Source organism: Mustelus asterias, chromosome 6, assembly GCF_964213995.1.
Source record: "Mustelus asterias chromosome 6, sMusAst1.hap1.1, whole genome shotgun sequence".
NCBI classification, from domain to species: Eukaryota; Metazoa; Chordata; class Chondrichthyes; order Carcharhiniformes; family Triakidae; genus Mustelus; species Mustelus asterias.
This window is the reverse complement of record NC_135806.1, coordinates 32,147,467-32,159,997: the sequence shown is the minus strand read 5'-3', so window position 1 is coordinate 32,159,997 and position 12,531 is coordinate 32,147,467. Positions and strand designations below refer to the sequence as shown.

Sequence of the window (12,531 nt, the reverse complement as noted above, 5' to 3'; positions counted from 1 at the left end):
ATCCAATGGCATCTTCTCATTTTAAATATAATTTTCTTGTCCTTTGCCAAAAACAAAGCATTGTTTCAATTTCAGACAAGTAGGATTGAATCATAATGAGCTGTTTGAGAGCGGTTACTGCCTTTTTATGCTATTTGTTATTTTATTGCCTAGGTGAGGAAAGAATATGGTAAATGCTTCCGTACCCACTGCTGCAGCAGAAGGAGCACAGACACCTCCCTAGGTTCAGCAAAGACATCTGCTGCTCGAACTCCTGGGCGATATTCTACAGGCTCGCAAGTAAGCAAGTGATTTGTAAAACAGCGGTTTTCTTCAACTGGACTTTCTTGAATTGTAGCCACTAATGAAAAATATCCAGCCACGATCTTCTGTTAATGCCTAATGCTGTTCTTCCATTGCGTATTCTGGAAAGTATATCCTCGAGTTTTTTGTCAGAAAAAATATATACTGACCGAAATCTTCTGTCCTTGTTTGCAACTGTCATTTTCCGGTGCCGCTGAGCGTGAATGGGTTTTTGCTGGAAATGCTATATTTTCCATTTTCGCTCACAGTGGGCCCCAGCATGGATGAGACTGGAGAATCCTATTCATTTTCCTTCAAATTAGGCTCCTCCTCCAACACAGGCACATTATTCACCAGTTCACATGATGTCTGTACAATAATACCTTGAGTCTCTTAACCTGTACCAAATCTTTTTGTTTTCTGGAGTAGATGAGTGGAGTAAAGTATGCATGTATCCTAAAAAATAATGTGGGTAGCAGAGGAATTAGCTAGTTATAGATAGGGCATGTATCATTAGATTTTTTAGGCTATTGATACATTATCAAAATTGACTCAAAGAAGGATGTGTTCCTGTAATTAACCCTGACTTTCTTCATATCCTGTTTATTTATATTGATAATGAAATGTTCGGCTAAGCCACAATTTACTTTCATTCCTCCAGCCCAAATACCATGTTATTCCCGAGTCAAGGGATTCATCTGATACGTAATAATAATGTTCAGATGAATGCTGGAAATTCCTGCTATAGGCAAGAAGTGATCCACCAATGTTTCTCAGGATTCGATTCAGGTTGTTTTACTCACTGGCTAATAAATGATTTAAGAATAACTTAAATTTGGCAGAAGGTCATCCCTTCACTGCTTATGCTAAGGTTTCATGTGTGCATGGAAGTACATAGGATTTGTAGAAGTTGCTAACTTGGAGCACAACCTTTCGTGATTGTGTATTTGTACACCGAGATCCCTTTGCTCCTCGACCCACCCAGTCATGGAAAATATAAGATTGAAGCATTTGCAACTACAATCTTCAACCAGAAGTGCCGAGTGGATAATCATCTCGGCCTCGAGCATCACAGATGCCAATCTTTAGCCATTTCGATTCACTCCACATGATTTGAAGAAACAGCTGAAGACACTGGGTATTGCAAAGGCTATGGGCCCTGACAGTACTCTGGAAAAAGTACTGAAGACTTGTGTTCCAGAACTTGCTGCAGCCCCTAGCCAAGCTATTCCAGTATAGCTACAACACTGGCAACTACCCAGCAATGTGGAAAATAGCCCAGGTATGTTCTGTACATAAAAAGCAGCACAAACCTAACCTGACCAATTACTGCCCTTTTTAAGTCTACTCTCGATCATCAGTTAAGTGATGGAAGGGATCATCAACAGTGCTATCAAGTGGCACTTGTTTGGTAATAACATGCTGACGATGCTCAGTTTGGATTGCACCAGGGCTACCTCCCAGTCTTGGTTTTTACATAGACAAAAATGCTTAACACCAGAGGTGAGGTGAGAGTGACTGCCCTTGACATCAAGGCAGCATTTGACAGAATGTGGCATCAAGGAGCCCTGGCAAAGCTGAAGTCAAAGGGAATCCGGAGGAAAACTCACCACTGGTTGCAATCATACCTCGCAAAAAGGAAGCTAGTTGTGGTTTCTGGAGGTCAGTCATCTCTGCTCCAGGGCATTACTGCAGGAGTTCCTCAGGAAAGTGTCCTAGACCCAACCATCTTCAGCTAGTTCATCAATGATCTTCCATCCATTATAAGATCAGAACTGGGGATTTTCACTTATGATTGCACAATGATCAGCACAATTTGCGACTTCTCAGGTACTGAAGCAGTCCATGTCCAAATGCAGCAAGGCCTGGACAACATCCAGGCTTGGGCTGACAAGTGACAAGTAACATTCATGCCACACAAGTGCCAGTCAATAACCCTATCCAACAAGGGAGAATCGCCTCTTGATGTTCATTGGCATTACCATAGCTGAATCCTCCACTATCAGCATAAAAAATAGAAGCAGGAGTAGGCCATTTGGCCCTTCGAGCCTGTTCCACCATTCATTACGATCATGGCTGATCATCACATTCAATATCCTGGTCCTTCCTTCCCTCCATAATCCCTTGATTCCTTTAGCCTCATCCTTTTACATGGCAGGGCATGTTGGAGGGGCTGAATTGTCTACTCCTGCTCCTTGTTAGAATATAAAATATTGCTTTGGTTATTGGGGTGAGGTTTGGAAAAATAAAAGCAGAAATATGACAGCTCAGTCACTCATTGGTTTTCATAATGTTGAATGAATTCCAGGCACATTTACAGTTCTGAGTTAATTTTACTAACCTGCACACAACCAAAATGTCTCATAGGAACTCCCTCACCTTCATATTTGAAGAATTCCGATGCTATTTATTATTTTGTACAAGACACTTTCTGTCTTACAGTTGTTGAGAATTGACTGCAGGCAGTTGCTGTGGACAATAAAATATTTACATCATATCATGAGGCCTACTTCATGATGAATCTTTTGATGTCAGCTTAGTTTCAAACACTAGTAAAGCTAATAATGACAAAAGATGGTCATACTGATTATTAAGTTTTCTCTAAGTTGTTCTAATTGACAGTTACCTCTTTAACATATTATGTTCACCTTCATATTGCAAGCTAAATTGAAGTATTAGATTTTTAATGTTATTCTGCTCAAGATATGTGAGCAGTCTGTCTCTGCCAGGCTGTATGTTCTCAGCAACATTGGTCGAATCTGATTAGGCAACAAAACATTCCTTATAACCAACTGCCTGTGATCAATGTGGTAACCATTCCAAAGGCTTGCCACAATTAGACTAATGTATGCTGTTCTTTGGTAACTTCTCTTCATTGATCATAGATCATCATAGAAACCCTGCAGTGCAGAAAGAGGCCATTTGGCCCATCGAGTCTGCACCGACCACAATCCCACCCAGGCCCTACCCCCCATATCCCTACATATTTTACCCGCTAATCCCTCTAATCTACGCATCTCAGGATGCTAAGGGGCAATTTTAGCATGGCCAATCAACCTAACCCGCACATCTTTGGACTGTGGGAGGAAACCCACGCAAACACGAGGAGAACGTGCAAACTCCACACACACAGTGATCCAAGCCAGGAATCGAACCCAGGTCCCTGGAGCTGTGAAGCAGCAGTGCAAACCACTGTGCTACCGTGTCGCCCATAATGTATGATAGTCATACTTACAACCCAATTAAGCTGGTAGGACAATAATAAGCTTCCCAAATTTAGCAGTCTCGATTCTGCAGCTTAAAAAATAATTGAAAATCAAGTTAGCATGCAGAATGTAAATTAAGCAAAGCCATTTAAAAAAAAAACAATACCTGTAACTCATTCTGGCTGCCTAATATTCCTTCAGCTTCACTGCTGGGTACTATGTATCTGTATCCATTCATGAACCGTTGCTCATTCTCTCCTAAATTTTATTGTCTTTCATTCTTATCTATTTAGTTGTAATTAGAGAACCACTTAGTCTCTTCCTGCTCCCATACCGTTACCTCGGGTGTGCCCCAAGCACCTCTTCCTATTTCTCATCTACACATTGCCCTATGGCAATATAATCAGAAGGCATGACATGAGTTTTTACAAGTACAGTGATGACATCGAGCCCTACCTTTCTCAATTTCTCCACTGTTGCTAAATTATCAATCTTAATGCTTATCCAATACTGGAAGAGCAGAAATTTCCTCCAATTAAATATTCGGAGACTAAAGGCATTGTTTTCAATCTCCACTCAAAACTGCATTCCCCAACAATGGACTCCATCCCTCTCTCTGGCAACCGTGAAGTTATGCTACTTTCTTCACAAAATTTGTGTCACATTCGATCCTGAGACGAGTTTCCAAATTCACATTTGTGCTTTCTCTAAAACTGCCTACTATTCTAATGCACCGCTGGCTGGTCTCCCACATTCTACCAACTGTAAACTTGAGATCATCCAAAACTCTGCTGCCTATGTCCTAACTCGCGTCAAGTTCAGTTCCCTTATCATCCCTGTGCTCGCTGACCTACATTTGCTCCTGGTCAAGCAACATCTTGATTGTAAAACTTTCATAAAGCTGCTCTTGTTGCTTAATAAGGACCATCAGTTTATCTATTTGTCAATAAGTGAGACAACTATATAAAGAAAGGATTAATGGGGCATAGTAAAACCATTATTTTACCATCTCCAGCTGTGTTTGATGTTGTGCAAACAAAACAAAAATAATCTTCAAGGTCGTCACTGACATAAAGGAAAAAATTGGGAGCAGATTGGGATGTATCTTGTTCCCTGGAATGGGTTGAAATGTGAACATAATTTTCCTCCTATACTGAAAACGATTACCTCCAGAGAGAATGGGATATTACAACAAACTATTGCAGAGTACTTAGTTCACCATTAAGCTTTACAATAAGTGTCTGTTCTCAACCTAACTTGGGACTCTGGTTGGTTCAGATTTGATTTTCCCTGCATGGCTCCTGTTCCTGCTTAGTTTGTGGTGGCCTCTGTTGGGTTGTGCAAGTGTGGGTGTTGACTGAGGAGAACATCACATTCAGCTACATCACCCCAGCATAAACATATGGCCAGAGGTCACATCTGAAAGAAGGCCCCTTGGACAAGGTCACAGCAGTTGACCACCACAGTTGAAACCAAATTCCAACACAAATCAGCAATTTCAAAAAAGAGGCAAAGAAACATCTTTGTAAAGAAGACTGTTACAAATTTCTTACAGAAAAAGGCAGGATATTAATCTGACACGCAGTGCTTTACAAAGACTGACATTCATTTATTGTATCTGCTTTAACAGCTGCTTGGCAGGATGAAAGGATTAATGATAAAATCATCTTCGGTTTTTTAATTAGCTCCTTGTACTTGTGCTGTCAGGGAGGCTGTTAACGCTGCTATTTAAAAGTAGTTTAATTTTATTTCTTGCATGAAAATTATTAGAAATGTATCGGCTTTACTTGTGTTTGCAAACTTCAGGGTAGAGGAAGTTAGCAGCATCCTAATGTGGAATGGCATTTTGTCAATGTGCTCTTTATGAATCAGAGATAGATGTAGATTTGGCATGCAGAGCTTTCTGGAGCACTTTCTGCAGCTGCTTTGTTCAATGCAATATCTGTGCTGGATTGGAATCACTGATACATTTGTCTTTACATTGTGGTATCTTCCAGAGCCGAATTCGAAGGATGTGGAATGACACAGTTCGAAAACAATCTGAGTCTTCCTTTATCACTGGAGATATCAACAGCTCAGCATCACTGAACCGAGGTTAGTCACAACAAGGAAGCCTTTCAGTAATTTTTGCTGGTGTTCAGGTAATATGTAGCCACCACAGGGACTTAGCACATCCTTGCAATGGGCATGGATATGATCTGAACAATTGACTTTAAGTCTTGCAGTTAAAAAAAATCATTGAGTCATGATTATTGTGATAAAATTCAACAGTATATCATTGCATGCAAATAATATGATTAAAATGTTTATTATAAGAACTGTAATGAAATGTAGTGATTCAACGGATTAGTTCATAAACTTAAAATGAAATATCTAATTAGTTAATCAACCAGAGGTTATGCAAATCCTCAGTAAACATACATATGCATATTATTCTAAATGTATTCAGGGCTTAAATTTCCACTGGCTTGCCTCCATCTCTGCCTTTTATTTATGGTGTGTGTACCTTCAGCAGAGCATCCAATGTTGCCCAATCAGTTATCCATGTGAATTAATAGAAGTATTAAAATCAATGACCATATTAGATGTATTTAGGGTGCAGTCTTACAAAAATAATTCTAAGTGCCAAATGCGCGAGAAAGCAGGAACGTTTCAGGCCAATCTTATGACACTGTCATTTTTTTCAACATAAGTGCGATTCTTACCAGTAGGGGAGTGGAGCCTAATCTCATTGGCAAAGCCGGCTGCAGACTGCTCGGGGCGCCGTTACACAGATTCCCCGATCTCTTCTCCCCCAACCCCCCCACCCCATGAGCATGACCCCCTCCACCCCATGCTGGTCTCTCACCTGCGCCGATTGCACCCTCTGCCGAGCTCCATGCTCCCACCGATTATTCCCTGTGCTGGTCTTCTCCCCACACCACTCGCCCCTCCTTTGCATACCAACCCCTGCTGATCAACCCCGCCCCCCAGAGCTCCCCCCTTGCCTCTGCATGTGCAGAGCTCCCTCCCCCCTTCCCTTGCAGAACTCCCCCCTCCCCCCCCTCCGTTGAGCTCCCCCCGGCCACCCCTCTATCATAGCCCTACCCCCACACTGCACTCCCTTGGTGCTGCCCCTATCACAGTTATGGGGGGGGGGATTTTCCCAATCACAGTTATGGGGGGGGAATTTTCCCATCCCGCCCGCCACAGGAATGATAGCTGGCTTGGAGGGGGGTGGTGGGGGAAACAACCATGCAAAGGTCCATTGACCTCAGACGGGATTTTCAGGTTTTGGGGCGAGCGCAGCCAGAAAATCCTGTCCATAGTGTCCAGTGGGCACTGTCAAGGTGACTGGTGGGCACTGCTAGGGTGTCCAGTGGGCACTGCCAAACTGGCACTGCCCCCATAGGCATTGTCTGGCCATGCTCCTGACCACCAAGGGCTTCAATAGCCTATGATCAACCTGGCAAGGCCACTGCATCTGATCCCTGTTGATGGAGACTAGTAATGATTCTTGCCGGTGTGAGGTCCAACTGGCGAGATGGTAAGTGTAAGTGAGGCTGGATGATGCCAACCCGAACTGACCAATGACATGCAAATCATGTCATTAATATTTAAATTGGCTTCGGGCACAAACTCGATTTTTTGGCCTCTTGCAATCTTGCCGATGAGATAATTTTTAAAAATTTGTTCCTTACTCATTTGTTAAATATAATAAATTTTCCAAAAGGTCCTATATTGGAGACTTATGAAGAAGGCAAATGCTCATTGGATACAGGATTATTTGATAAAGTGGATTCAAAATTGGCTCAGTTGTAGAAGACAGAGGGTGGTGACAGAAAGCTGCTTTACTGACTGGAAGCCAGTGTGTAGTGGCGTACCACAGGAATCTGTGTTGGGTCTCCTATCATTCGTCATTTTTATGAACGACATAGATGACTATGTGGGGGGATAGGATTAGTAAATTTGCAGATGACAAAGATTGGCCGAGTGGTTAACAATGAGGTTGAGTGTCTTAGACTACAGGAAGATCTAGATGGGATGGCCAAATGGCAGATAAGTGAAGATGAAATTTAACCCTGAAAAATGTGAGGCGATACACTTTGGAAGGAGTAATTTGACAAGGAAGTACTCAATGCACGGCATGACACTATGAAGTTCTGAGAAACAAAGGGACCTTGGCGTGTTTGTCCACAGATCTCTGACGACAGAAGGGCATGTAAGTAGGGTGGAAAAAAGACATCTTTTTTTATTCATTTGTGGGACATGGGCGTTGCTGGCTGGCCAGCCAGCATTTATTGCCGATTATAGTTGCCCTTGAGAAGATGATGATGAGTTGCCGCCTTGAATCGCTGCAGTCCACATGCTGTGGGTTAACCCACAATGCCATTAGGGAGGGAATTCCAGGATTTGGACCCAGTGACTGTGAAGGAATGACGATATATTTCCAAGTCAGGATGGTGAGTGGCTTGGAGGGGAACTTGCAGGTGATGGTGTTCCCATGTATCTGTTCCTTCTAGATGGAAGTGGTAATGGGTTTGGAAGGTGCTGCCTAACGATCTTTGCCGAATTGCTGTAGTGCATCTTGTAGATAGTACACACTGCTGCTACTGAGTGTCGGTGGTGGAGGAATCGAATGTTTGTAAATGTGGTGTCAATCAAGCGGGCTGTTTTGTCCTGGATAGTGTCAAGTTTCTTGAGTGTTATTGGAGCGGCATCCATTCAGGCAAGTGGGGAGTATTCCATCACACTCCTGACTTGTACCTTGTAGATGGTGGAGAGGCTTTGGGGACTCAGAAGGTGAGTTACTCACCACAACATTCCTCGCCTCTGGCCTGCTTTTGTAGCCACTGTGTTATGTGGTGAGTCCAGTTGAGTTTCTGGTCAATGGTAACCCCAAGGATATTGACAGTAGTGGATTCAGTGATGGTAACACCATTGAATGGCAAGGGGCAGTGGGACACTTGCCTTTATCAATTGAGGCATAGATTACAAAAGCAGGGAGTTCATGTTGGAATTGTATAGAACTTTGGTGAGGCCACATCTAGAGTAATGTGTGCAGTTCTGGTTGCCACATTATAGGAAGGATGTGATTGCACTGGAGGTGGTGCAGAGGAGATTCACTAGGAGGTTGCCTGGATTGGAACATTTAGGTGATGAAGAGAGGTTGGACAGGTTTGGGTTGTTATCGTTGGAGTAGAGAAGACTTAGGGGGTGACAAGATTGAGGGACATGGACAGGTTGGATAGGTAGCAGCTCTTCCCTTTAGTTGAAGGGTCAGTCACGAGGGAACATAAGTTCAAAGTGAAGGGCCAGAGGTTTAGGAGGAATGTGTGGAAAAACATTTTTACCCAGAGGGTGGTGACGATCTGGAATGCGCTGCATGGGAGGGTGGTGGAGGCAGGTTGCCTCATATCCTTTAAAAAGTACCTGGATGAGCACTTGGCACGCCATAGCATTCAAGGCTTTGTGCTAAATGTGAGTAAATGGGATTAATCGGATTAGGTAGGTAGGTCAGTTGTTTGTCACGTGTCAGTGCTGATTCAATGGGCCATGGTAAATTGCCCCTTAGCATCAGAGGGACTAGCAGGGTAAATACATAGGGTTACAGGGATAGGGCCTGGGTGGGATTGTTGTTGGTGTAGGCTCAGAGCTGAATGGCTTCCTTCTGTGTTCGAGGGATTCTATGATTTCTTTGATCTCCACACAAGTCACATGTCTTGTTTCAGGATTTATTCATCCTGCCATCTAACTTAGACACCACTTTTGTATCTGTGTTGACGCTTCTCAATCACTCAACTTTCAAGGGTGTACAGGCTGTTCCGGAGCAAGCAACAGGATTAGTCAATATATTTAGTTCACTAAGAAAAGATTCTTTGTAACCATAACTGCATGTTGAAACTTAGTAAGAGTTTTAACAACACCAGGTTAAAGTCCAACAGGTTTATTTGGTAGCCAATGCCATTAGCTTTCGGGACCACATCATGACTACCATCGACACCACAAACTGCCGGTTCCAAGTGGAGAGGATCTCCAAGAAGATCGCGCATATCGACACAGACCGAAAGCTAATGGCATTTGCTACCAAATAAACCTGCTGGACTTTAACCTGGTGTTGTTAAAACTCTTACTGTGTTTACCCCAGTCCAACGCCAGCATCTCCACATGTTGAAACTTAACCACAGTTTCAACAAAAAAATGTCAGATGACTATTGATGAGAATTTGATTGGAGCTGCTGCTCGAAATGAACCTCTAAAATGATTGAGATGAAATTTAAATTAGCTGAGAAGATTAAGGGGAAGGTATTGAGATCTTCCAGGGCCCAATCAGCATCTTTCATTGTAACGTAGCAAATGTTATGTTCAGCTGGCTCTGTATAATCCCTTCAGCCCACTTGGCACAGGAAAGAAAAGAGGAAACATAATATTGAAGCAATATTGATCCATGCTTATGGCTTTTGAGCATTAGCTGATGCTTAAAAGTGAACCCAGATAGCTGTACTCATTTTGAACAGGGTGCACACAGCTTTGAAGTGTACACCAATTCCAAAATATACCCAGATGTGCTATTCTTAGTGCGAAGCAAGAAATTCAATTAACTGTAGTTCTCACTGATGCCACTCTCAAAAGGTTATTGAGGGATGGATTTAATCACATCAGCATGTGCCTGGGGGGCCCTGGCCAACTTTCGGGTGTCACGGATGCAGCTGTGCCACTCATTCCACCTGCTACCTGTGAGATGCACTGGTGTCAGGAAGGGGGGATTTGGAAGGACTGGAAACAGCTGGGATTCTCTGGGTAGAAGGCCCTGGCATGGGCTCCAGCACTTCCTCCTTTCTCGGGGTGTTCATGGTCACCTGGGACACTCCATTGGTCATGATGTGGAGATGCCGGCGTTGGACTGGGGTAAACGCAGTAAGAGTTTTAACAACACCAGGTTAATGTCCATCAGGTTTATTTGGTAGCAAATGCCATTAGCTTTCAGAGCACTGCTCCTTTGTCAGATGGAGTGGATATCTGCTCTCAAACAGGGCATACAGAGACACAGAATCAAGTTACAGAATACTGATTAGAATGCGAATCTCTACAGCCAACCAGGTCTTAAAGATACAAAAAAATATCTTTAAGACCTGGTTGGCTGTAGAGATTCGCATTCTAATCAGTATTCTGTAACTTGATTTTGTGTCTCTGTATGCCCTGTTTGAGAGCAGATATCTACTCCATCTGACGAAGGAGCAGCGCTCCGAAAACTAATGGCATTTGCTACCAAATAAACCTGTTGGACTTTAACCTGGCGTTGTTAAAACTCTTACTGTGTGCTCTCCATAGGTTGCCAGGGCAGCTGGAGTAACCTCCAGAAGCCTTGGCGTCATCTGGCCCTGCCAGTCCTGGAGACCCAACATTGTTTGCATCATGGTGTGCGAGTCCTCTGAGTCTGAATGGAGCTTTGGAGCCTATTGCAATTGCCATCTATGTCCTGAGCATGCTCCCAAGGCCCACAAGCCATGGCCCTCAGTGACTTGGCCATTCCTTGGACCCTGTCACCCATGGTTACCATTTCCAGTCCCAGGCTTTCCATCGCGGTCGCCACCCTTGTAACGTTGTCCTCGGTACCTTGTCCTTCATCTGAAGGCTGTGGAACTCCACTAAGTGGCCTTGCAGTTGCTGGAATGTCTACCACACTCCCTTCTGTAGTCCCGGCTCTGCTTCTGCGGCAGCTTTGTGAGAACTGTTTCCAGCAGCCTGGCATCTGGCTGGGGGCCAACTGTTTCCTTGGATCTGTCAGACATCTGCCTGCCCGATCGCTCAGACGTTCCCGCCTCCAACTGATGTGCATCAGCAGCTGTGTGGTGTTCACCAGAAAGTGACCTCAAAGCCTGTCTGCTAACTCCACCCACTGAAGTGTGTGTCTCTGCACGGATGGATGATGTGGGTAATGTCTGGTCATTGCTTTCCTCGGAGCTTTCCACCCAGGTGATTGTGAGGGGGGGAGGGGTGGCTTGTGAGTGTCATGTGGGAGGGCTACTGAATCCTGAGGGTTCAGATTCATCAGGTACTGCTCCTGCAATAGAAGACGCATGGGTAAGTGCAAGGGAGGGACAAGTATCTGGGCAACTTGGAACTAACTTCAGACCAGGCGGCAGAGGCCCGCCTGGCCTTCGACCGCATCAAAGCAGACATCGTGAAGGCCACGATGCATGCTGTAGACGAATCCATCCCGTTCCAGGTGGAGAGCGATGCGTCTGACTTCGCCCTACCCGCCACCCTTAACCAGGCGGGCAGACCCGTGGCCGCCTTCTCACTAACCCTCCAAGGCCCTGAAATTTGACACTCCTCTGTCGAAAAGGAGGCCCAAGCCATAGTGGAAGCTGTACGGCACTGGCACCACTACTTAGCTGGTAAACGATTCACCCTACTCACGGACCAACGGTCAGTTGCATTCATGTTTAATAACACGCAGCGGAGCAAGATCAAAAATGATAAAATATTGAGGTGGAGAATCAAGCTTTCCACCTACAATTATGACATCTTATACCGGCCTGGGAAGCTCAATGAGCCCCCAGACGCCCTGTCCCGGGGAATATGTGCCAGCGCACAAATAGACTAATTGCAGACTCTCCACAACGACCTCTGCCACCCGGGGGTCACCAGGTTTTTTCACTTCATTAAAGCCCGTAACCTGCCCTACTCCATTGAGAAAGTCAGGTCTATAACCAGACAGTGCCAGGTCTGTGCAGAGTGCAAGCCGCACTTCCATCGGCCAGACGGCGCGCACCTCATAAAAGCGACCCGTCCTTTCGAACGCCTACGCGTCGACTTCAAAGGCCCCCTCCCCTCTTCTGACCACAACATATACTTCCTCAATGACATTGACGAATATTCACGTTTCCCCTTCGCTATTCCCCGCCCGGATTTGACCTCGGCCACGATCGTCAGGGCCCTGCACAGCCTCTTCACCCTGTTCAGTTTCCCTAGCTATATCCATAGCGACCGGGGATCCTCCTTTGAGTGATGAGCTGCAACAGTACCTGCTCTCCAAAGGCACAGCCTCGAGTAGGAC

At 44.6% G+C, this 12,531-nt stretch overlaps 1 protein-coding gene across 3 annotated transcripts in view; it reads left to right on the top strand.

The window, feature by feature from the left end:
• LOC144494796 (adhesion G protein-coupled receptor L3-like) overlaps window positions 1–12,531 on the top strand; it is a 978,643-nt gene that overhangs the window by 872,973 nt on the left and 93,139 nt on the right. For all 3 annotated transcript variants that reach the window (XM_078214147.1, XM_078214145.1, XM_078214146.1), the window contains 2 exons: window positions 154–279; window positions 5,486–5,582. In XM_078214147.1, the coding sequence (XP_078070273.1) occupies window positions 154–279; window positions 5,486–5,582 (223 nt within the window). The remainder of the gene's footprint in view (window positions 1–153; window positions 280–5,485; window positions 5,583–12,531) is intronic.